General features: G+C 52.5%; 8 protein-coding genes across 8 annotated transcripts; 3 read left to right on the top strand and 5 right to left on the bottom strand.

Annotated features, from left to right (window-relative positions):
* Nucleotides 1-175: 175 nt before the first annotated feature.
* Nucleotides 176-1,209, bottom strand: B0T23DRAFT_388515 (uncharacterized protein). Its single transcript, XM_062837760.1, has 2 exons — nt 1,187-1,209; nt 176-923 (listed from the first exon to the last, which is right to left on the bottom strand). Exon 2 carries the CDS (start codon nt 885-887, stop codon nt 633-635), a length of 255 nt encoding a protein of 84 aa, XP_062689404.1. The 5' UTR covers nt 888-923; nt 1,187-1,209; the 3' UTR covers nt 176-632.
* On the bottom strand, nt 1,023-2,953 carry B0T23DRAFT_234782 (outer arm dynein light chain 1). The gene is made up of 2 exons (XM_062833952.1): nt 1,187-2,953; nt 1,023-1,087 (listed from the first exon to the last, which is right to left on the bottom strand). Exon 1 carries the CDS (start codon nt 2,797-2,799, stop codon nt 1,258-1,260), a length of 1,542 nt encoding a protein of 513 aa, XP_062689403.1. The 5' UTR covers nt 2,800-2,953; the 3' UTR covers nt 1,023-1,087; nt 1,187-1,257.
* Nucleotides 2,954-3,354: 401 nt separating this feature from the next.
* Nucleotides 3,355-5,186, top strand: B0T23DRAFT_423284 (Bromodomain associated-domain-containing protein). The gene is made up of 2 exons (XM_062839825.1): nt 3,355-3,838; nt 3,904-5,186. The coding sequence occupies exons 1-2, from the start codon at nt 3,574-3,576 to the stop codon at nt 4,770-4,772; spliced, it is 1,134 nt and encodes a 377-aa protein (XP_062689402.1). The 5' UTR covers nt 3,355-3,573; the 3' UTR covers nt 4,773-5,186.
* Nucleotides 5,187-5,578: 392 nt separating this feature from the next.
* B0T23DRAFT_365738 (WD40 repeat-like protein) lies at nt 5,579-7,744 on the top strand. The gene is made up of 5 exons (XM_062836374.1): nt 5,579-5,729; nt 6,030-6,067; nt 6,140-6,266; nt 6,344-6,661; nt 6,873-7,744. The coding sequence occupies exons 1-5, from the start codon at nt 5,688-5,690 to the stop codon at nt 7,296-7,298; spliced, it is 951 nt and encodes a 316-aa protein (XP_062689401.1). The 5' UTR covers nt 5,579-5,687; the 3' UTR covers nt 7,299-7,744.
* Nucleotides 7,745-8,173: 429 nt separating this feature from the next.
* On the bottom strand, nt 8,174-8,757 carry B0T23DRAFT_448080 (uncharacterized protein; the record flags this gene model as incomplete). The annotated part of the gene is made up of 2 exons (XM_062841030.1): nt 8,174-8,593; nt 8,752-8,757. The coding sequence occupies 2 exons, from the start codon at nt 8,755-8,757 to the stop codon at nt 8,174-8,176; spliced, it is 426 nt and encodes a 141-aa protein (XP_062689400.1).
* Nucleotides 8,758-10,041: 1,284 nt separating this feature from the next.
* Nucleotides 10,042-11,444, bottom strand: B0T23DRAFT_234723 (uncharacterized protein). Its single transcript, XM_062833951.1, has 3 exons — nt 10,374-11,444; nt 10,232-10,310; nt 10,042-10,043 (listed from the first exon to the last, which is right to left on the bottom strand). Exons 1-2 carry the CDS (start codon nt 11,251-11,253, stop codon nt 10,306-10,308), a joined length of 885 nt encoding a protein of 294 aa, XP_062689399.1. The 5' UTR covers nt 11,254-11,444; the 3' UTR covers nt 10,042-10,043; nt 10,232-10,305.
* A 1,626-nt stretch (nt 11,445-13,070) lies between these two features.
* Nucleotides 13,071-14,413, top strand: B0T23DRAFT_324986 (ribosomal protein L22/L17; the record flags this gene model as incomplete). The annotated part of the gene is made up of 3 exons (XM_062835475.1): nt 13,071-13,110; nt 13,267-14,181; nt 14,274-14,413. 3 exons carry the CDS (start codon nt 13,071-13,073, stop codon nt 14,411-14,413), a joined length of 1,095 nt encoding a protein of 364 aa, XP_062689398.1.
* Nucleotides 14,414-15,386: 973 nt separating this feature from the next.
* On the bottom strand, nt 15,387-16,975 carry B0T23DRAFT_234645 (uncharacterized protein). The gene is made up of 4 exons (XM_062833950.1): nt 16,627-16,975; nt 16,290-16,491; nt 16,035-16,219; nt 15,387-15,980 (listed from the first exon to the last, which is right to left on the bottom strand). Exons 1-4 carry the CDS (start codon nt 16,708-16,710, stop codon nt 15,528-15,530), a joined length of 924 nt encoding a protein of 307 aa, XP_062689397.1. The 5' UTR covers nt 16,711-16,975; the 3' UTR covers nt 15,387-15,527.
* Nucleotides 16,976-20,045: the final 3,070 nt, after the last annotated feature.

The following is a 20,045-nucleotide window of genomic DNA, read 5'->3' as shown; positions in this document are numbered from 1 at the left end:
GGGGTCGGGGAGCGCTTCCCGGACCAGGATGGAGGCTTTTGGTTGCAGTCTCAAAGCTCTCTGCAGGGCTGCCGTCAAGGCGGATTGGACGGTTTGGTGGGGGCATGGAACAAGGTAAAGGAGCAACCTCCGTCGACCAATCCACTCCTTCCATTCTGCCATCTTGATCTTTATTTTTTTCCTTTTTTTTTTCTTTGTTCCATTGCTCTGCCTCTTCCCTCCTAGTGAGCTTTCCTCTGACGTTTTGTCGTCAGTTCCGCAAGCACAAGCAAACCAACGGAGCAATCCATCAACCGGACAACCTAACTCCATCGGCAACTTCCGTTCGTTGCCACCACATGCACAAGATAGCTCGACGATATCGGTGCCTACATATATATCCGACCCTCGGTTGGCGGCTTACACATGGGCAGGAAAAAGAGGTTGTCGGATACGGCTACATAGTTGAGGTCAAAAGGCTATCTGCCAGTGATCACCTAGGGAGCTTGTGGTTACTCCTCTCACTAATTATTCAGATATGAAACGACTCTCAGAAGCGCGGCTATATTCTCCAATCGCTTCAGCAAGGGTGCCGGCAAATCTTCGAGAAGGGCATGTGTCTGGCCGAGGACCAATCACTCTTGTTCTCTTGACTAGGACATCGATATACATTCATGCCAACTCTTCCCCCCTGAGCCTTTACACCTTAATGACATCAAGCGCCTAATGGCTCTATGAGAAGCCTGGCGGACACTCATGAACGTACTCTCATCGATTCCTCCCGGTCGACCTTTGGCTTTTATCATCCACCATTCGGTTGCTTGTTCCGTCACACATCCATCGTGATAGCCACGACCAATGCAACCACTTGGCAAGCATGGAGCCAATATTACCATATGTACTCTCATGGTTGACTCCCTGTTTCCGCGTCACATTCACGCACACTTGAGCAGTCAGTGAACGTCGATCATGCTGACGTGACAATGACAAGAACAATATTGTCCAATGGCTTCATGCAAGGAAATCAACATTCACCCACATGGCCATAATTCCCTTGCTTGATGTGGGTTTCCATTGCTTGCTCGCTTGTTGTTACACATAGAAGAGGCTATTCGGACCGGTGAGCTCATAGCAAGGGTAGATGTGACGCTGTCACTGGCAGGACTGAAGCGGTGTAAATCGTGACAATAGCAAAAACAAAACTCACCGAAGCGTAACCAGCGGACAAGATCAAGAGATAAGGAAGATACATGTTTGCAAAACCCACAAACACCGCGCTTAGCTGAGGTTGGGAATCGGAATACGCATCATACCTCGGAAGCCAACCAAGTCCTCCAACTCCACCGCAATGTCCTCAAACGACGGGCGCGAGTTGACTTGAGGGTCAGCGCACTGCTTCTGCAGTCTCTCCAACCCTTGAACAATGGCCTCCTCTTCCTCTTCCGTGAGTTCGCTGCTGTCTCTAAAGGGAGGAGGAGCCGCATCGGCAGCGACAACAATGGCAGTCTCCGCCTCTGGGGTCTTCGTCGACTTCTTCTCCGTCTCCCTCCTGATCAAACCAAGCACATCCTCCAACAGATGCGCAAAAGCCAAAACGTCTAACTTCTCCATGCCAGCGTAGACCTCCTCGTCCGTGCCATAGATTGTAGCAGCACCAAAGTCTCCCAGCAAGGCATGTCTGTCCGCCTTGCTCGCCAGAATGTTGTGCGCATATAAATCTCCATGAGCAATTCCCCTCTGGTGGAGATGAGCAGCCGCTCCAGCAATGCCCGTCAACATGCCCAACGCCTCGGCCGCGCTCAGCGAGGCATCCTCGGGGAAGCAGTCGCGGCTGCACGTATCGAAAGAAGGCGGCAGCCCCAGAGCCGCGTAGTACTCTGGAATCAACTGCATCACGATCCCTCCCTGGAACCTTTTCTCTTTTTTCTCTTCAGCAGCAACAGCACCCTCAACAACCTCATCAGGATGCCCAACCACCTTCCCCAAAACCGTAATCAACCCCTCATGAAACCCCGCCGCCAATACTGCAGCCATCTCATCCCTGGGCGTCCCATCGCTCGTCACGCCGCCCTTGAACACCTTGATCGCCACCTCCTCGGCATACTCGGCGCTCTGCTTCCACAATCCCTTTGAAATCACCCCCGACGCCCCCTCGCCCAGCGTCTCCTGCACTTCCAAGTTCTTCCACTGGATCTTCTCCAGATCAAACCTCGTCCCCGCCTTGGCCGTCGCTGCGGCCGTTTGCTTCTCGACACAAGGGTTCCCTGCAAACGACAAGAACGCCAGCTTGGGCAAGTCAAACAACCACTCTGGAAGCGTCTCGAACCGATTCGCGCTCAACCTTAGTAGCGCCAGGTTCTTGCATCCCGTGGCCATAGACTCTGGCAAGCTCGATAGCTGGTTTCCAGCCAACATGCACTTTTCCAATCTCTCGCACTTGCCCAAGTCCTCGGGTAGGGTGGAGATCTGGTTATCTGTCAAGATTAACCACCTGAGTGTTTTGGTCGGCAAGGAACCTTCCGGGATGGAAGTCATTCTGTTGGAGCGAAAGGCGATCATCTCCAGGGAAGGGCATTGTGCCAAGACGGAGGGAAAAGTGGAAAAGTTGTTGGAAGAGAGAAAGAGGATGCGCAGGTTGGGTAGGGAGGTGCTGAATTCGGAGGGGAGGGAGGAGAGGCCGGTTCCGGAAAGGTCGAGGTGCGTGAGAGTGGCGCCGAGGGTGAGGATGGCGGGGGGCAGGCCCGAGGGGAGCGGGCAGGTGAGTTTTAGGTGAGTGGTGGAGGCGTAGCCGCCGGTGTTGAGGGTTTCGAGGTCGTGCATTAATCTGGTGGTGGTGGTGGTGGTGGTAGTGACCTGGGTGGAAACGAAAGGATTGACTTGGGTAAGTAGGTAGTGCGATGGTTGTGGTGGTGAATGTTTAAAATACAAATGAGTGAAGTGAAGGCATTCACAAAGTCAAATTGTTAATGTGAGTGTGATGCATGGTGGTGTCCGCTTGGTGGAACGCGTTTTCCATCTTGGCGGATCCATCGTGCCCCAGAAAAAGATGCGATAACGATAAGGAGAGGTCCACAGTGGACGGCGTAGATCAGAACGGAAGCGTTATTGAACAATACCTATAGACGAAGTCAAAAGTTCCATTGTTGCTTAGTGCAGTGATGCTCTTGATGATCTCGTCTTTTTGTCTCTGTCCATACCAACGAAGGAACCGTCTGTTCTCCAACTTCTCCTTGTCTCAGTGGTAAACTGATGCTCCCGGCAGGCAAGACCCAAATCGCACTAGCGCCTGGCTCAAGCTGCAAGGCTGGTTTGACATCAGCTTGGCCTGTGCGTGGGTGATCCCCGACCGTTGAATGCATTTCCCAATTCAGCTCTCATGCAAGTTGAAGGTGCACCCGCGCCAGGTCTCATCGATTCGTCAAGAAGCTCTCAGTTCGCGACTTTCCAACCATCTTCAACCGCCAAATCAACTTTCCACTTCATCACCCTCCACACGGCCGCGTCACCATCTTTTGTCAACACGGGATAGCGACCGATATCAATACCATTGACAAAACGTATCATATCGCTCCCGCGAACAACAAGCCATCAGCCATGGCGACCGACTCGCGCAAGAGACCTGTGGATGCAGAGGGAGCGCAACCGTCACAACCCAAACGACCAAAGACCAACACATCAATACGAACAATTCTCGCAGTTGACGCGATCGGAAATTCATCAAAGGCAACGACAGCACCCACTCCCGACGGGCTGGCCAAGAATGGTCTGAGGCGGAGCATCGCGCTGGCGCTGGAGACGGTTGGCTTCGACGGTGCCACGCCCGAAGCAATAGAGAGCTTTACCGTAATGACGGAGACGTGTATGCCGCCTGCGCTGAGGCTGCCCCGCGTCACCTTGCCCTTATGCTAACCTCACCTTGGCCAGACCTCCATTCGTTAACCGAAGAAGTCAAGGTCTTTGCAAACGCCGCGCGCCGCTCCTACCCGATACCCAAGGACTTCGAAAACACGTTGAAGCGTTTCAACCTCACACCCACAGCTCTCTACTCGCACAGAAAACCCCCGATACCGAAGAAGCAGCGACAGCCAGTATGGGAGGATCTCCCTCTAGACGCCGCCATCCCCACCGACCTTCCCGTCCTCGATCCCGAACTCGACGGCGCCGCAGACAAGGCAGCCAAGAACTACATCCCCAGCTCATTCCCTTCCTTCCCCAGCGTGCACACCTACAAGTACACGCCCGAAAGCGTTGAAGCCGCCACCACCGCACAGCACAGCATCATGACCGACACACAAGCCACCGTCACCATGACCCAGACCCAAACGATGGTCGAGTCCCAGGCAGCAGCAGCAACAGCAGCAGTAGCAGCCCAGCAATCTCAATTACCCACCAAGATTCCCCAACGACCACTGGCACCCGACGAGATCCCCCGCGGCGATCCTAAGAAGATCCGCGAAGCCGCCGCTAAGGAAGCCAAGGCCGGAGAGCAGGCGCTGCGCCGTCTCATGCGCGCCAGCAAGATCGCGAAGCAAAAGGACGTGTCAGCCACGGCGCAGCGGGACCCATCTCGCAGGGAGCGGTACGCGCTGTGGGAGGCGGCGATGCGCGAGCTGGTGGAGGACGACACCAAGGCGAAAGGCAGGGAGGTGGCGCCCGCGTCTATGCATAGTCAGCAGGGCCGGGTGGAAATTGCGGACCACAGCATGATTGTGAATGCGGAGAAGGGGTATTATCGGAAGGAGGTGGCTAGGCCGGGGGTGAGGAAGCTGGCAGGGGAGTTGGCGGGCAAGTAAGGCGTGTGATCTCTCTCGGCAGATCAAGGATGAAGGAAGTCGCAGAGATCAAGGTCGGCTTTGATAATGGCCCTGGTTTTGCGAGAAGAATGCACATGGAGGCTGGAAAGAATGGCATGTGGAAAGAAAGGCGAAGTAAGCGGTCACAACCTGTGTCATGCTCATGGTTCTATGGCTATGAAGATGGCATACAGCTATTATTGCTTGATCAAATAGGCATGGGGAGTTATGGGGTTAGCGCATTATTCGGAGCATTAGCATTTGTCGTCATTCTCGAGTTTATACAAGATACCCATACAGATATAAAGATAGACGGACAGTGGTCTATACAGCGGATGTTGAGTGGTTCCCATAATACATCATTGTGTACTGTGTAGAACTTGATGTACTGTTCTTCCACCAACAGAACTTCGATACAGAGATCTGCGCATTACTCTACACCATTCACAAATTTCGAGTGAAGCCATATCTGAACCTTGGTGAATCTGTTTGTCATCGACCGGGGACGGGTACAAGTGAAGGTTCTCAAGCAGGTACGTACTTCAATACTTGAACGCTGCCAGCCTTTGCCGGGCCGGCAATGGCACAGTGCACTTGAAGTGACGACACCACAGTTCCGGGCAGGCCTGGGCTGCAGTCGGTGCCCCCAAAATGGAGCGAGGGAAGGACAGTGTGAGCCCGCCATTTCGAGGCGACAGCGCCAAGACGGCAGCCGACCCCACCGCCCAGCGACCGCAGTTGGCTGTGTCGGCCGACCCTATTTTCCGCCGCACAAAAATTTCCGGAATTCCTCGATCTCGTCGCCTGTCTCCGCATTGTGCCTTTGACGATTTCTGACCCGCGCAGAGGCACCGTGAAAAAGCTCCCCCATTCTCCCATTGATCCTCCCCTGATCAACCAGAAAGGAACTGCAAGATGGCTGAGCAACTCATCCTCAAGGGCACCCTGGAGGGCCACGTAAGTTTTCTATTTCTTGCCAGTTTCCGTTCGCCCCCGTTTCGCTGATGTTGCTGCTGCTTCTGCTGTTGCTGCCATGTTGTTGTTATTGTCGACGTTTGCGCTGGTGGGTGGGCTAAGAAGAAGCGCGATGGGCGCAAACTGAAAAGGGTACTGCGAACGACGAGAAACAAGTTGGACGGCGACGATGATGGGGACATGGCAGCAGAGAGCAGACAGCAAGCACAGCGATCCGAGAGAGATGTGGTGGAAAAGCAAACAGAGCGAAATGCAGAAAACTGACCACATTATCTTGGACAGAATGGCTGGGTCACCAGCTTGGCCACCTCTTTGGAGAAGTACGAAACCACCGAATGAACCGCAAGATACTCGCGCGAAGATCATGAACTTACAAATGCTCTCGCAATTAGCCCCAACATGCTCCTTTCTGGTAGCAGAGACAAGTCCCTCATCATCTGGAACCTCACCCGCGATGAGACCTCGTACGGCTACCCCAAGCGCCGTCTCCATGGCCACTCTCACATCGTCTCCGACTGTGTACGTTAAATACTCGACATTGGAGGATTGTGTGGATATTTTGGAATCGCGGGCAGTTTGACTGATTGGCGCGGCAGGTGATCTCTTCCGACGGTGCCTACGCCCTCTCTGCCTCGTGGGACAAGACCCTCCGTCTCTGGGAGCTTTCCACCGGCACCACCACCCGCCGTTTCGTCGGCCACACCAACGACGTTCTCTCCGTCTCTTTCTCCGCCGACAACCGCCAGATCGTCTCCGGTTCCCGCGATCGCTCCATCAAGCTGTGGAACACCCTCGGTGACTGCAAGTTCACCATCACCGAGAAGGGCCACACCGAGTGGGTTTCCTGCGTCCGCTTCAGCCCCAACCCCCAGAACCCCGTCATTGTCTCCTCCGGCTGGGACAAGCTCGTCAAGGTATGTTGTATAAACCTGCTTTACTCCCCCCAAAGAATCCCGACACCATGATGCATGCATATTTTTCTCAAAATAGTATTTGCTACTTCAGAGCCCTCGGGCCATGAGACCAACTTCACACGCACTGATTTTCTCGGAAATCTTGAACTTCTTGTCACAAACTGCATGAGATTTCAAGAAGATTTGCGACTAACAGTTTCAACTCAATCAGGTTTGGGAGCTCTCGTCCTGCAAGCTCCAGACTGACCACATCGGTCACACCGGCTACATCAACGCCGTCACCATCTCCCCCGATGGCTCTCTCTGCGCCTCCGGTGGCAAGGACGGTACCACCATGCTCTGGGACCTCAACGAGAGCAAGCACCTCTACTCTCTCAACGCCAACGACGAGATCCACGCCCTTGTCTTCTCCCCCAACCGCTACTGGCTCTGCGCTGCCACCTCCAGCAGCATCATCATCTTCGACCTCGAGAAGAAGAGCAAGGTCGACGAGCTCAAGCCCGAGTTCCAGAACATCGGCAAGAAGTCCCGCGAGCCCGAGTGTGTCTCCCTCGCCTGGTCCGCCGATGGCCAGACCCTCTTCGCCGGTTACACCGACAACATCATCCGTGCCTGGGGTGTCATGTCCCGCGCTTAAGCGGAGACGTCGGAGCCGGGACTGGTTGGCTAGGGGACGTTGTGGACGGGAGGCTGGCTGCGCGCAGGTTGTCGGTAGTTGTCCGTGAAGGACGACGCCGCACCAAGCGTCGTGCGGCTGCTGCCGCCGCTGCTGCTGCATCAGGGCAATTTCGAAGGATTCCATGGTAAAGGCGTATTCTCGGAACTGCTTTGTATCGTCTTTGCTTTCTTTCATTTTAGGACATACCAAAATGAAAGGACAACTGGGAGCTATGGGAATAAGTTGCATTCTAATGTCACTGCGAAAGAGCCTCTACGTGCAGCGTATTTTTGGTCCACCACATGGCAATGAATGATAATGAAGGCCAAGATGAACCATTTGATGTGTCCGTTTGCGGTGATGTACGATGTATTATGAATGATGTTATTATTTGATGTTGTGGACTGGGACCAACGTTGACCCCCTCAGCGCCCCCCTCGAGTTGTAAGCATCCTGATCTTCATTTTACTTACGTCGTCCTCGTCGACATTCTCAGCTACTCAACCAACTTGAAATTCTCCTTGACCTCTCTCCTCCACCTCCCCAACCCTACCTAGACTAACTCTCCCTTCACATATCAAGGCCCATTTCCATTTCCATGTCCATTTCCATTTCTATTTCCTTTTGTATTTCCATTTCCTTTTGCATTTCCATTTCCCTTCCCATGCCCATCCCTTAATCATCCCGTCTCACCCCTTCTCCCTTCTCACCCCTTCTCCCTACTAAACCCCATTCATATCCCCAACTCCATCTTTCCCGTCCCCATCCCCGTTTCTTTCTGCCTCTTCCATTCCCGGCCTCAACTTCTCACACTCATTTACTCTCGAATCCCTCGAATCCCCGGAATTACCTCTTCAAGAAATCCTCCAGCGGATAGACTTGTCTCGTTCCTCCTCCTCCCGTTGTTCTCCGCGTTCGAAGCGTTCTCGGCGTCGTCGATCTCGCCACCACTGTAGAATACACACGGTAATAAAGGTAATCAAGACAAGAACGAGGACGGTGTCGATTATGGCTGTTAGTGTTGGACCTTCGGTTGGGGAGAAGAGGGGGTTGGCGTCGGGGTCATTCTCTGTGGTGGGAAGGGATTGCGAGGGTTGTTGTTGTTGTTGTTGAGTGTCTGGTTGTTCAATGGGGGAGATGGGTTTGAGGGTGGAAGTGGGCGAAGCGGGCGAAGCGGAGGTAAAAGACGAGGAAGAAGAAGAAGAAGAAGAAGAAGAAGGAGGAGGAGGAGGAGGAGCAAAGAAAGTAAAGGTAGTGTTTGTGAGTTGGTGTGCCTGAGTTCAAGCGAAAAGATTTAATCAAGTTAGTATCTAACTACCCACCTAGCAAAGTGGAATATAGGTAGGTAGGTTTTGTTGAGCGTTGGTTGGGCTTGAAGGTAGGTAGGTAGTTTGATCCGTCGGGAATTGAGACGAATGATTGATTGACTAACCTGCATCATGATTACATCTTCTTCTTCTTCCTCCCCTTCTTTATCCCCTTCTTCGAGGGTAATCTACCTATCTATCCGAGCTCCCGCGTATATTCCCAGGCGCAGAAACAACCAGCCAACTGAGCCGGGAATGATCCAAAAGATCCAGAGACGAACGAGGCCTTGTAGTGCGCAAGTGACCCAGAGAAAACGAGTCCATGGAGTGTGAAAGACCTGTGGATAACGTAGTTCCCGCGATCGAGGAAGACCGAATAATAAAGGAGGTAACAATCATCCCAAGGACAGTCGGATCCCAGAATTTGAGTTCAGAAGACTGAATAACGCAATGTCGAAAAAACTCAGTTCGAATGGGAAAAAAAAAGACAGATGAGAAAACCGAAAGAAAGAAAGGCAGTTCTCCACGACCGAAACAACCCCAACTCGGGAAACTATTTCATCCGCGTGTGGAAATTCAATCACTCACCTGTATTAGCCGTCCTGTGTAGAATGAGCCAGAAAGAGAGAGACGTCAAGTTGGTTCCTCCAGGCCATGTACAGTGACACCGTTGTGTTTGCTTCCGGATGTGTCACCAATGGTGTCTTTTGGCGTAGGGCGACATCCGATGTTGTGTTCATGTTGGCAGCCCCAAAGTTCGTAGTAACCATCTTTTCGGCTCAAGTACTGCCCATCTAGTAAGTTCACAATAGGGAGTATATGTGGGCCGACTACTACAGTAACTTGAGATGCCAACGAGGGGTCATGGTGTTTCGTGAGCCACAAAATAAATCTTCAGGAAACATGTTGGAAGATTCCAATCACGTAATGAAAGGTTGTCTTCGTAAGCAAAGGGCAAGTCAATTACCAATTCTTCTCATTAAAGTTCTGTCAAGTAATTCCAAACGCTGTTCTGTCTATGCCTGTCTCCTATTATGCCATTCCATAGAAAAAAACAAAACTAAAAACCGCTGATGATTACTAAAAGACAAAACAATACTGATACCACCAACCCCCTTCTACATTCCGTTTGTTTCAGTCCCGTTTCTCCAACACTTATTCCTCTCGTGGCCTTTCCTCCGTTCCTGTGGGTGTATCACGTTCCCTGTTGCCCTGATCTTGTACGTGTCTGTCCCGCTGTTCGTCGCCGCCCGGTTCGTCCAAACGTGCAAGTGACTCCCTCAGAAAGTCTCCGAGCCAGGGTGGCTGCTCCGGTGATATTAGACGTTCGGCATCGGTAGAGTTTCGGTTGTCAGTGGAGTATACGCTGCTGGCTGAACGGCATCTTCAGCATATGCATGTCGACTGAAAACACTTCCTGGAAAATAAAAGAGGAAACAGATAAGCCGCTTGAAACCACAAGAGAGGTTGTAACTGGCGAAGCGGGGAAAACAGAGAGGGAAACGCCGAGATAGATACCACGCTGGAACGGATGTGTGTAGTGTGTGAAACCAAACAGAGACGCCTGGGGAACAACAGAAGAGAAGAGTGACAAGCTCAACTCACCTGGTCTAACACTCGGCTGGGTCGAAGAATCACTTCTGCCATCTCCTTCACCTTCTATTACGGCGCTGGGTTCTTCATTCTACTTTATTAGCTTCCTCATCAGCTTGCCTCACTGTCAGGCCACGGGATGGGCTGAACTCACCTTCTCGAAGATGCGACGGTCCTGTCCATCCACTGGTTGCATAGTTGTTGCCAGTATTACCAACCGTCCCGGCGGTCGCAGCACCCGTACCTCTCTCATTCACAAACGAAGAAGACGGCTGCGCTGGTCTGGATAAAAGTCCAGAAGTACTATTGGCTCCCGAATATGTAAAAGAAGGTGGCGGTGGTCTGATCCCAGAGGATGAAGCCTGCGCCCCGCCCTCAGACGTGGAGGACTGAGGCACCGAAGTGGATGATCCCCCGAGGAAAGTAGAAGATAGAACGTGCTCGGGTGGCTTGGGAGTACCAGGAGCATCGGGTGCTGGTACAGCTGGTTGGTCTTCGGCTTCACGCTCCGCATCACGGTCCGCTGCACGCACAGGCGCGCGGCCACCTTCTTGCTCTCCACGATTTTGCAATTCTATCCTTTCGCCTGCGGGTTCTGGGTTCTCTTCATTCCTTGGCCTCGCCGGGTTCGGCCTTGGCGCATTCGGCCTTGGGTCATACTCGCCTGGCCCCTTGGCCCCGTTTGGTACCCAAAAGATCTTGTCAATTCGGAAAAGGAAGTAAGCGTACACGATGATAGTTTCGATGGTGAAGTTGAAGATGTAGAAGGCGGCGCGGCTGTGGTACCAAGTTGGGTGGTCGATTGGACGTGCATCAAAGTTTGTTCCAAGTTTGAAGCCGGCGCCCAGAGCATTCAGGCACGAAGTGAACAGCAACAGAAAGGTCTTGGTTGACAGCGGTCCTTCTCCAAAATCCTCAAACGGAACCCGATATGCTTCAACGGCGGGGAAAAAAACCGGCCTGACAACGCACCACAGGAGGTATCCAATGATGAAAATTGGGAGAAAGGCCAAGATGGTTAGCCAAGTGCTCATAATGAGCAGCAAGATACGCTCACCCTGGCGTATGTCGGCGTTAAGGGTATAGAAGTAATGCACCGTTGTGGCGATGATGATAATCAGGGAAGTGACAATGCTTCCGATGATGATCTTGTGGGCCTTGCTCACATGTGGGTTCTAGCCCAAGCGTGGCTCGATCGCGCGGAGGAGGCGTTGTGCGAAGAAGAGATTCACAATGATGATAATCACGCCGCCCAGAAGGAGAAACACAGTGGCAGCAATCTCAAGGTGAGGGTTATCCGGCTGTGATGCCCAGGCAATACGCATCGAGATTGCGATGACCCGGGCCGTACAAAGGACAAAGAGTGGCATGTTAAAAATGAACTTGTGGTCGCGGCGTTTGTTGCGTTGGAACACGGTCATGTGTATAGCGGCACCCATACCGAAGAGTATAAAAAAGAGACTGCAGGGGATAATATCGCGAGCATCCATAGTGGGTATTCCACCGACCGGGGCGTACGGAGGGAGATATGGCGGCGCGGGGGAGCTTGCCTGATCACGATTATTATTAGCATCTGTGTTGACAGCGTGTAATTTGGAGGTCTGTTCGAAGGAAGAGATCCCTTACCGCCCGTGTTTCCATTCGCCATTCGTCTGTGGACGTCGGAGCCATGTTGGATGTGTTAAAGTGGCCAAGAAGGCTGATAGTGATGGCGAATCGAATAAGTATGGATGGGCTCCAAACGATAAACGGAGATGGGGATGGGGAAGAAAAGAATGTAAATGTGACACTTTCAAAGTCCACGCCGGATCTAAAGAACTGACTGAAAATTACGAGAAGGCGAGGAAACGGGATAACAAAAAGAGCAATTGTTGAATAAATAAACTTGAGGACGTGAGGAAGGATTTGCGCGGCAACACATCACTTACAGGAGCGACTGCCAGATGCTGTTTTCCACATGATCCTGTTGAGGCTGTAAAGAGCAATGCATACACATTGCTTTTGACAACTGCCCGTCCTGTCCCTGGATATGAGTAGAGAAGACCGGGCACTTTCCCGTGGGTATCCCATGTTTCCTTGAGAAGAGTAGCATGAAACAATAAGACCATGAAGATGGAGGAACTGCTTGTGCTCAAGGGAAAGAGAAGTCAGACTTGTGAAGAGGAGCAACTTCCTGAGAGATTACAATGACAGAAAGTAGTGAGATTGAATCAAGCTCCATGACCTGGTGATGTTACAAAACTACCTCTTCAATGGTTGACGGTAGAGTGTCCCAGGATAGCTGTGATCAGGACAATGCATCTCGAGGAAGAACAGCTTGCGCTAGACCATGACGTTTTCTGACATCTCTTGCGGAAAAGAAGAAAAGCATTGGAGGAGGTACTGTGATTTCTATGGTGAAAAGAAATTATGGTCCATATGGTGATATGTAGGGAAGGTTCATTGATGAGAGGTTTGGGGCAGACACCAAGTCCCATCAAAGTGGAAGTTGGAAGCTGTCGAGTTGAAGTTCAACAACACAATTGCCAAGACTTGGGGTTGGACCATCTGGGGGGCCTTATTAGTGGGGCTTCCCCTTCACTGTGGCCCTGCCCTGCAAGCGCTGTTTGCCGTTCTTCGGGCAGAGGCCGCTCCCGTCGTTGCTTGGCCGCAGAAACGCGGAAAGCGGAACTTGCCGTCGAGAATTTTGTCCCACTTTCTCGCTGCAGCGAGTCCCAGTCCGGCCGACCACTACCGACCGTCCAGCCCGTCCGTCGTTCGTCGCGTCCCCCGATCCGAGCTCCGTCCAGTCTTTCTGTTTAGAGAGAGAGAGAGAGAGGCCCCGATTGCCAATGCCATCCACACCGGCACCATGAGTCTCAATGTGCCGTCCAGGCGGCTCCTGAAGAGCGGTTAGCCACCACCACCCCTCCTCCCCCATCATCGCATTTCCTTTTATAATATTGTCGTTGTCGTCATCATCGGCGTCGTCGCCGCCGAGTCCCAAAAAATCCAAAGTAAATTCAGAAAGACTAACATTCCGGCTTGCCGCCGCGCAACATCTACAGCCCCCTCCTCCGCCAACGCCCTCGTCCCGGCCCTCCAGTCCCTCTCCATCAACACCCGATCCATCCACACCACCCCCTCCCAACAATGGAGTCTCTTCGGCTGGGGCAAGCAAAAGGTGGAAGAGCGTAACAAGGTCAAGGAGGAGCTCAAGCAGAGCGAGCTCGCCCGCACCCGGAAGCCCACGCAGGAAGAGATCTTTGAGCGCGTCCGCGGCCGTCTCGAAGGCGACTCCATCTTCGCCGACACCACCCCTTCATCCGAACTGGCCGCCGAGCAGGACAAGCACAAGGACTGGGCGACCGCCAGCGCCGAGAAGAAGCTTGCCGCCGCGCACGCCAAGGACCAGACGCCGACGGGCATCTCGCTGAAGAAGGACCACCTGGTGCGCGTCGTCGACCCGGACCCGCGCTCGCGCGTGCGGTGGGAGCGCAAGATGGTGATCCGCAAGCTGCAGCGCGGCACGGACCCGTGGAGCGTCGAGCCCAAGGCGGAGCGCATCGCCCGCACCGAGCGCAAGCTGGTGTACAAGACGGGCTACTTGCCAACATCGGTCAAGAAGCTGGTGCACCTGTCGCGCCAGATCCGCGGCAAGACGGTGTCGGAGGCCCTGGTGCAGATGCAGTTCAGCAAGAAGAAGATGGCCAAGGAGGTCAAGACGGAGCTGCTTAGGGCCGAGGCCAAAGCCATTGTCACGCGCGGTATGGGCTTGGGCAAGGCCGCCGCCGCCGCCGCTCAGAAGGAGACTGGCGCGGAGCCCGTCAAGATCCAGACCAAGGACGGCAAGCACCTGGAGATCCGCGACCCGACGCGCATCTACGTTGCCGAGACCTTTGTCAACAAGGGTTTCACCAGAGGTGTTGAGCTCGATTATCGCGCCAGAGGCAGGGTGTTTAAGATGAACAAGCCCACTACTAGTGAGTTCGGCCTTTTCCCCCTCCTTCCATTAACTTTTCCCTCCCCCTCCCTCCCCCTTAGTAACAGACAACTAACACCTCCCCACCTCTAGCCATGACCGTCGTCCTCAAGGAAGAAAAGACGCGCATCCGCGAACACCAAGAACGCGTCGCCAAGAAGCTCCGCCAAGGTCCCTGGGTTCACCTTCCCGACCGCCCCGTCACTTCCCAGCGCCAGTTTTACTCTTGGTAAAACTGAAGCCTGCAGTGGCTCCGTCCAGTCCCCGTCCCATCCCGTCCGTCCTGTGCCGTCCCATCCAAGTGTACACACACACCCCACTCCCACCTCACAGCTCGGGACTGAGTACCTTATGTATGTGTCGGTGGCGGCTGCTGCTGCTGCCTTTTGGTAGTTGCAGTTGCAGTACAGTGCTGTTGCAGTGCAATGCAATGGGTAGCAGAAGAACAAGAAATCCATGCATCGATTACAGACAATACTTCTCCTTCTGCATTCCATCCACTCACTCTCGCTAAATGCAGTGGCCCATTTCCCACCCATCGATGTCTCCATCATGTCAAGGAAAAAGACGGAATGAAGAAGGTGTGGCTGATGGGATGGGAGGGGAGGGGATACAATCACATGATGGTGATGGTGGGAAGAAGCAGCGATGTGTTGTGTGTAAATGTGTACGAATAACAGACAGACAGGCAGGCAGACAGGCAATGCTTAAGCGAACGAAAGAAGAAGAAGAGAGCGGAGGCCTCCAGCCAGCCCTTCTTCCCGTCGTTCTTTTCGTTTACGGTACCCTGTCATTTTGTAAAATAGATTGCAATATACCAAGAAAGCCACTCGACTGCACCAACCCATGCGTCACGACGGAACCTGGTATTCACCTGATGGCTACCCAGGTAGACCACGCAAGCCACTCTCACGCCCTACCACGAACTCGACGTTGGAGACTGTCCTTCGTGTCCCGACTGTGACTGCCAGTGGCGCTGATATCTATTGGTTCTTAATGGTCTTACTCTGTTACTTCAACCATGTCCACTTTTCAATAGCTTGCTTGCGACCAACTGCAAGATGACCCTCCAGTATCAGGATAACCATGTTCATTGCAGCGAGTCCGCCAAATATATACAGAGAAATCTCAAGCTAGAACCCAAGCAACATGTCCATCGATGTGTCGACACCCGTCTACAAATCGCCCAAGACTTTGGTCATACAAAGTCCAGCTACATATGCCCCTATTCTTTGGTCGCCTGCGCTCGCTGTGGTCTTGTGTTCTTTTTGATTCTGCTTCCAGTCTTTCCTTATTTTGTTCATCATTTCTCTTCCCATACATCACTTGAGCACTACCAGTGCAAGTTTACACCATGTTCCTTGGCTGCGCTCTAGGCACCATGTCCTCGTACCTATGAGTCTTCAACTCCAACTCGTTCTCGCTCATCATGGTCATGCCGCCGTGGCTTGTGACTTTCGAGAAATTGTTGTGGTTGTACGGATCGCTTCCAAAATTGCCTCCACCCGCCACAGGATCGGCGATCTTGATGTGATCCTTCGTCGTGCTGCGCTTGCGGAAAAGCACAAGGGCGACGGCGATAAGCAAGACCAGGGCTCCCACTCCGATGCCTGCACCAATGCCGGCTTTAGCACCTGACGAGAGTCCACCAGCGGCATGATCATCCTCGCCCTTGTCATCAGAGGTTGGCGCCGGGGAAGAAACGGAAGTGGTGCCGGAGCCCTCAGTAGGCACGGGCGCGATCGCGCCGGCACCAGTTGATGTTGCTGATGCGGAGCCCTCAGTAGTGGAAGCGGCACCCTGGTTTGAAGGTTAGTATTTCTTGTTGATGTGAAAGGTCGTCTACTAGCTTACTGTTGATGGGGCCGTCGCACTTGTGGCCCCGGCATCCGTCGGGACAGAAGTAGGCGCTGCAGAAGGCACCGCAGAGGCAGCAGCACTAGATCCGGGTACCGTAGTACTCGCCGGCGGTGCCGCAGCATCGGAGTTTGCGGGAGCCACTGATGTTGCGGGTGGTGCGCCAGCAGAAGCCGTCGCAGCTATTGAACCATGTCAGTTGCATCTATTCAAGCTGTTTCCTTTACGATTCCAGGTTCTGTTTCAACTCACTTGCACACACAGCCTGGGCTGCGGTTACAGCAGAATCAGCGTACCCATTGGCGTCCGCGCCGTACTCAGCCTGGCAAGCCTGACTCGCACAGTCATGAATGGCGCTGAAGAATTCGGTCTTGGGGCAAAGGCACGCCATGTTACCCTGATCAGCACCAGTACACTGCGCGAATCCATCACGAGAAGAGTAATAACAGTTTTGCTATATAAAACGGTCAGTCAGGCTTCAGACACTGGAAAGCAGAAAGTGATGACAGTCGCGCTGTCATGTTTATACATGGATATCGCGTCTCTTGAATATTAGGTGATAGGGTGAGCCAAGGGTGAGAGCACTTACAGCACATGTGGGCAGACTGTCGATGGACTGTCCAGTCACCAGAACAGCTGCGGCGAGCAGCGCCAGAGACTTGATGACCAACATGGCTATCTATCGATGTGGTTGAAGTCGAAGGGAAAAGTGAAAGTGGTGTAAGTTGGAAACGGTTTGGCGCAAGACGTTATGAAGTCCTGATGAAGATGGGCGCAACACGCGGTGGTGGCGACCGTGCTATTGTAGCGTGTCTCTCCTAAGACGGTCTGAGGTGAACTCGGTGACGACGTTGTCTGAGCCAAGACCCTCGAAATTCCTTGTTGATGCCTTCAAGCTGAAACGTAAATCAGGGCTTAATTGGAGAGAAACGCGACGAAAGATATAGATGAAATGACGTGAGTCGTGAAGGAATGTACAATCTTTGAAGAAACGGATCGTGAGCTATTGAAGAGGGAGGACCCGTCCGAACACCACCGGCAGTATCGGAGATCAGGTATTGTAGAGAGCGACTACGAAGAGAAGGCTGAATGAATGAATGACTGAATGAAGGAATGGAAGGTGTAGCTTGTGAGATTGCCGAGCGTACTTCGTGAAAAGAAAAAGACGGAAACTCTCGGACGTTGTCGGTGCCGATACTAGGTATGTAAGTCACCAGAGACGGATGCAATCGCTCACTCGGTCAGATTGCCATCACGAACAAAAAAAAAAAAAGAGGAATGACAATTTGGTATGGAGAGGGAGGGGAAGGCGCAAATAATAAGAGAGAGCCAAGCTCAACAATATCGACAAGGGAAAATGAAATACTGGACCTACTTTAGGTAAGGAAGGATGGGGCCCTTCTCCTCGTGGCTTCCGTCTCGAATTCGCGGGAGTTCACTTCGTCGACTGACAGGGCTACCTGACGTGTACACGCCTGGTTCATATCCACCCTGGCCACTCCTGCCATTTCTGGGATATCACGGCAACTAAAGCCTCTTGCTCGGGTCCGATCCAAACATTTCAGTTCCCCGTACAAGTAATGTACCTACCTTAGGTGATGCACAAAATACCTCTAAGTAAGGTACCGCTACTGTATGTTCCAAGCGGTATGCCCAAGGAAGGCGCACATACTAATCTGAATGTCACATCTGGACAGACCTTGGAATGTTCCCGCTCATGTGTGCCGATCAGGGATGGGAAGCCAGATGCCTTGCAGATTACAACGGAAGAAGGCAGCAGCAGTCATGGTATGTGCAGTGACAACAACTAAGTGAAGGGGACGGAAGGGCGCCATACAGAACTTTACTTTTGCAGAATGAACAGAGAGGATGTTGAAGCGGGAGAGAAGACGGGCGGTTTGTCATTCCTCTCAATCTTTCTCAGCCCCTCTCCACACAAAAGTGCGGGTCCAAGGGCAGGATATCCCTGCACTTCTGTAGCAAACCCCTGCCAAGACTTTGAAAGTGGGTACGCGGATGTTGGCGACGCTTTGAACCACGGCCGACGAATTGATTATTTTGCGGATGGAGTTCATCTCAAGTCCCTGGAATTGACGGTGCCGCTGACATATTAACATGTTGTAGCGGGAATAGCAGCCATTACATCACAGAGTGGTAACAGAGATCTATCTTTGAATTGATGGCTCATCTAAGGCTGACCTGTAGTACTGTACCACTTTTAGACGCGTGCTATAGACCGGGTTTTGGCCATATCTCAAGCGGCTGAAGGGCTGTTCCGTACAGTACTACATATGTGAAATGTATCAGACCACCGGTTTATTTATTACTTTGCAGGGATGAGAAACTGAGAATGGGAGTGATCGGAAAGTGGTACTCTAACCATTCAGATCGTCAGTCGCTCCGCATACTCCACGATGGGAATAATAGTGTCGTGCAGGATGCGCATCATGGTGTCTGGTGTCATCGTCAATACAGTCCGAACTGAACGTTCTTCAATTTAATACCTCTCCGACTCATGCCGATAGCGTCCTCCCTTCATCACATGTGTACCAGACGATCCACGCAAGGATGAGTTTTGCAACATCATCTGACCGTCAACAACACAATCCCTGGTTGTCTGTCAATGGCTTTGCGGCTATTCTTTACTATCCAACAGTCGTTGTAGTGTATGTGACGATGCGTTCTGCAGTGAGCTACAAAAAGACCCCCAGCACAAGATATTACTGGCGGCTCCAAGCGACGAATTGCTTCCCTGAGCTTGGCGATCGTCGAGAAGCTTTCCCGTCCCGTAGTTCACCGTCCGACGCCAATTTTCCTCACAGAGTCCACAAGCCCAGCGCTTCAGAGAGCGGCAAGAGCGGGAGAGCGCTACATGTAACGGCGGGGCCGGGCGCTCTTCTGTACCTTGGCCATGTTTCATGATTAACACCAGCGCTTGACCGTTGCGGGGAAAGCCTCATCCCCGCCCCCCACAGTTCTCAACTTCTCATGAGCGCCCGTCATCACACGCCTGTAACGCCCAGGGTTCAGGTCGGTCTGCGCTGCCCCGGGACGAACCCTTTCCCTTCCGTGCCGCGTAGGCACCGTGTGCCCCCGAGAGCCCCGAAGGAGAACAACGCCCCGACGACCATGATTTTAACCTCAATTGTACGGTCAGAACAAGATGTACGCAAGAAGACCATGGCTTTTGAACATTCGACGCCACAAAGTCTTCAACGGCGCTTCTACCCCCGGAGCCCTAATCGAGTGCATTGACGTGTTTGCTTCTTTTGGTGACTGACGGGGCTGCTTGCACCTGGCAAGACATTAACTGTTACAGAAAGAAACAGGAGAAGCAGTTTGCCCCATCTTGATCAATGCCCTCGCAGATCAAATCGGTGGTCGACTTTGGGTTCCATGGAAAGCGATGAGTTTTGTGAGTCGTTGTCATTTTTGAATTCTGAGAGTACGAAGAAATAGAGAAAGGAAAGGGATGAACTTGCAAGAAATCAGAGACCCGGAAACTGTTGCGGGGTGATGCACTGACCACAACTAGTGTAACATCCTGCAGTTCTCTTTATAAGTCTTAACAACTGAAGCACCTCTCAACATCAGGCGAACCGGCCACGCAATCGGACTGATGATTAAACAGAACATGAAGAAAATGGCGAGCTTGGAAAAGTTCCAAGTCCACCACAATACGATAGATACCCGAGCTGACGGTGACGGATTACGAGTTTCCAGGCTCTGCCATCCTTCACATTCTGTCACTTGAGTCTCGAAGCACCTGCCCGAGACAATATCACCAAAGAGAATTTGCAAATTTGACTGACAACGTTTACAACGACTGTTTCACCAAGTGACTCCAAACAACAACTACGAAGCCGCCACCGTCCTGACGACGATACAGCTTTGGAGTGTCTCGCAGTCCGCCAAAATTTTATTTATCGGTCTTGTTTACCAACGGACTGTCCATGTAGGTGCCCGCTTCGTTTGATCACCTCGATCTCTGGTTCGAATTCCTTCGAT

The sequence above is a fragment of the Neurospora hispaniola genome (genome assembly GCF_033458365.1).
Source record: "Neurospora hispaniola strain FGSC 10403 chromosome Unknown B0T23scaffold_8, whole genome shotgun sequence".
NCBI classification, from domain to species: domain Eukaryota; kingdom Fungi; phylum Ascomycota; class Sordariomycetes; order Sordariales; family Sordariaceae; genus Neurospora; species Neurospora hispaniola.
The sequence above is the reverse complement of the archived record's forward strand: the minus strand, read 5'-3'. Positions and strand labels throughout refer to the sequence as shown.

Coding starts and splice junctions, on each gene's coding strand:
- B0T23DRAFT_388515 (XM_062837760.1), bottom strand. CDS start 887: ATGAGAGTACATATGGTAATATTGGCTCCATGCTTGCCAAGTGGTTGC.
- B0T23DRAFT_234782 (XM_062833952.1), bottom strand. CDS start 2,799: ATGCACGACCTCGAAACCCTCAACACCGGCGGCTACGCCTCCACCACT.
- B0T23DRAFT_423284 (XM_062839825.1), top strand. CDS start 3,574: ATGGCGACCGACTCGCGCAAGAGACCTGTGGATGCAGAGGGAGCGCAA. Junction 3,839..3,903: donor TACCGTAATGACGGAGACGT/GTATGCCGCCTG, acceptor CACCTTGGCCAG/ACCTCCATTCGTTAACCGAA.
- B0T23DRAFT_365738 (XM_062836374.1), top strand. CDS start 5,688: ATGGCTGAGCAACTCATCCTCAAGGGCACCCTGGAGGGCCAC. Junction 6,267..6,343: donor CTCACATCGTCTCCGACTGT/GTACGTTAAATA, acceptor TTGGCGCGGCAG/GTGATCTCTTCCGACGGTGC. Junction 6,662..6,872: donor GCTGGGACAAGCTCGTCAAG/GTATGTTGTATA, acceptor CAACTCAATCAG/GTTTGGGAGCTCTCGTCCTG.
- B0T23DRAFT_234723 (XM_062833951.1), bottom strand. CDS start 11,253: ATGAGCACTTGGCTAACCATCTTGGCCTTTCTCCCAATTTTCATCATT.
- B0T23DRAFT_234645 (XM_062833950.1), bottom strand. CDS start 16,710: ATGTTGGTCATCAAGTCTCTGGCGCTGCTCGCCGCAGCTGTTCTGGTG. Junction 16,492..16,626: donor ACAGTCTGCCCACATGTGCT/GTAAGTGCTCTC, acceptor CGTTTTATATAG/CAAAACTGTTATTACTCTTC. Junction 16,220..16,289: donor AGCCCAGGCTGTGTGTGCAA/GTGAGTTGAAAC, acceptor ATGGTTCAATAG/CTGCGACGGCTTCTGCTGGC.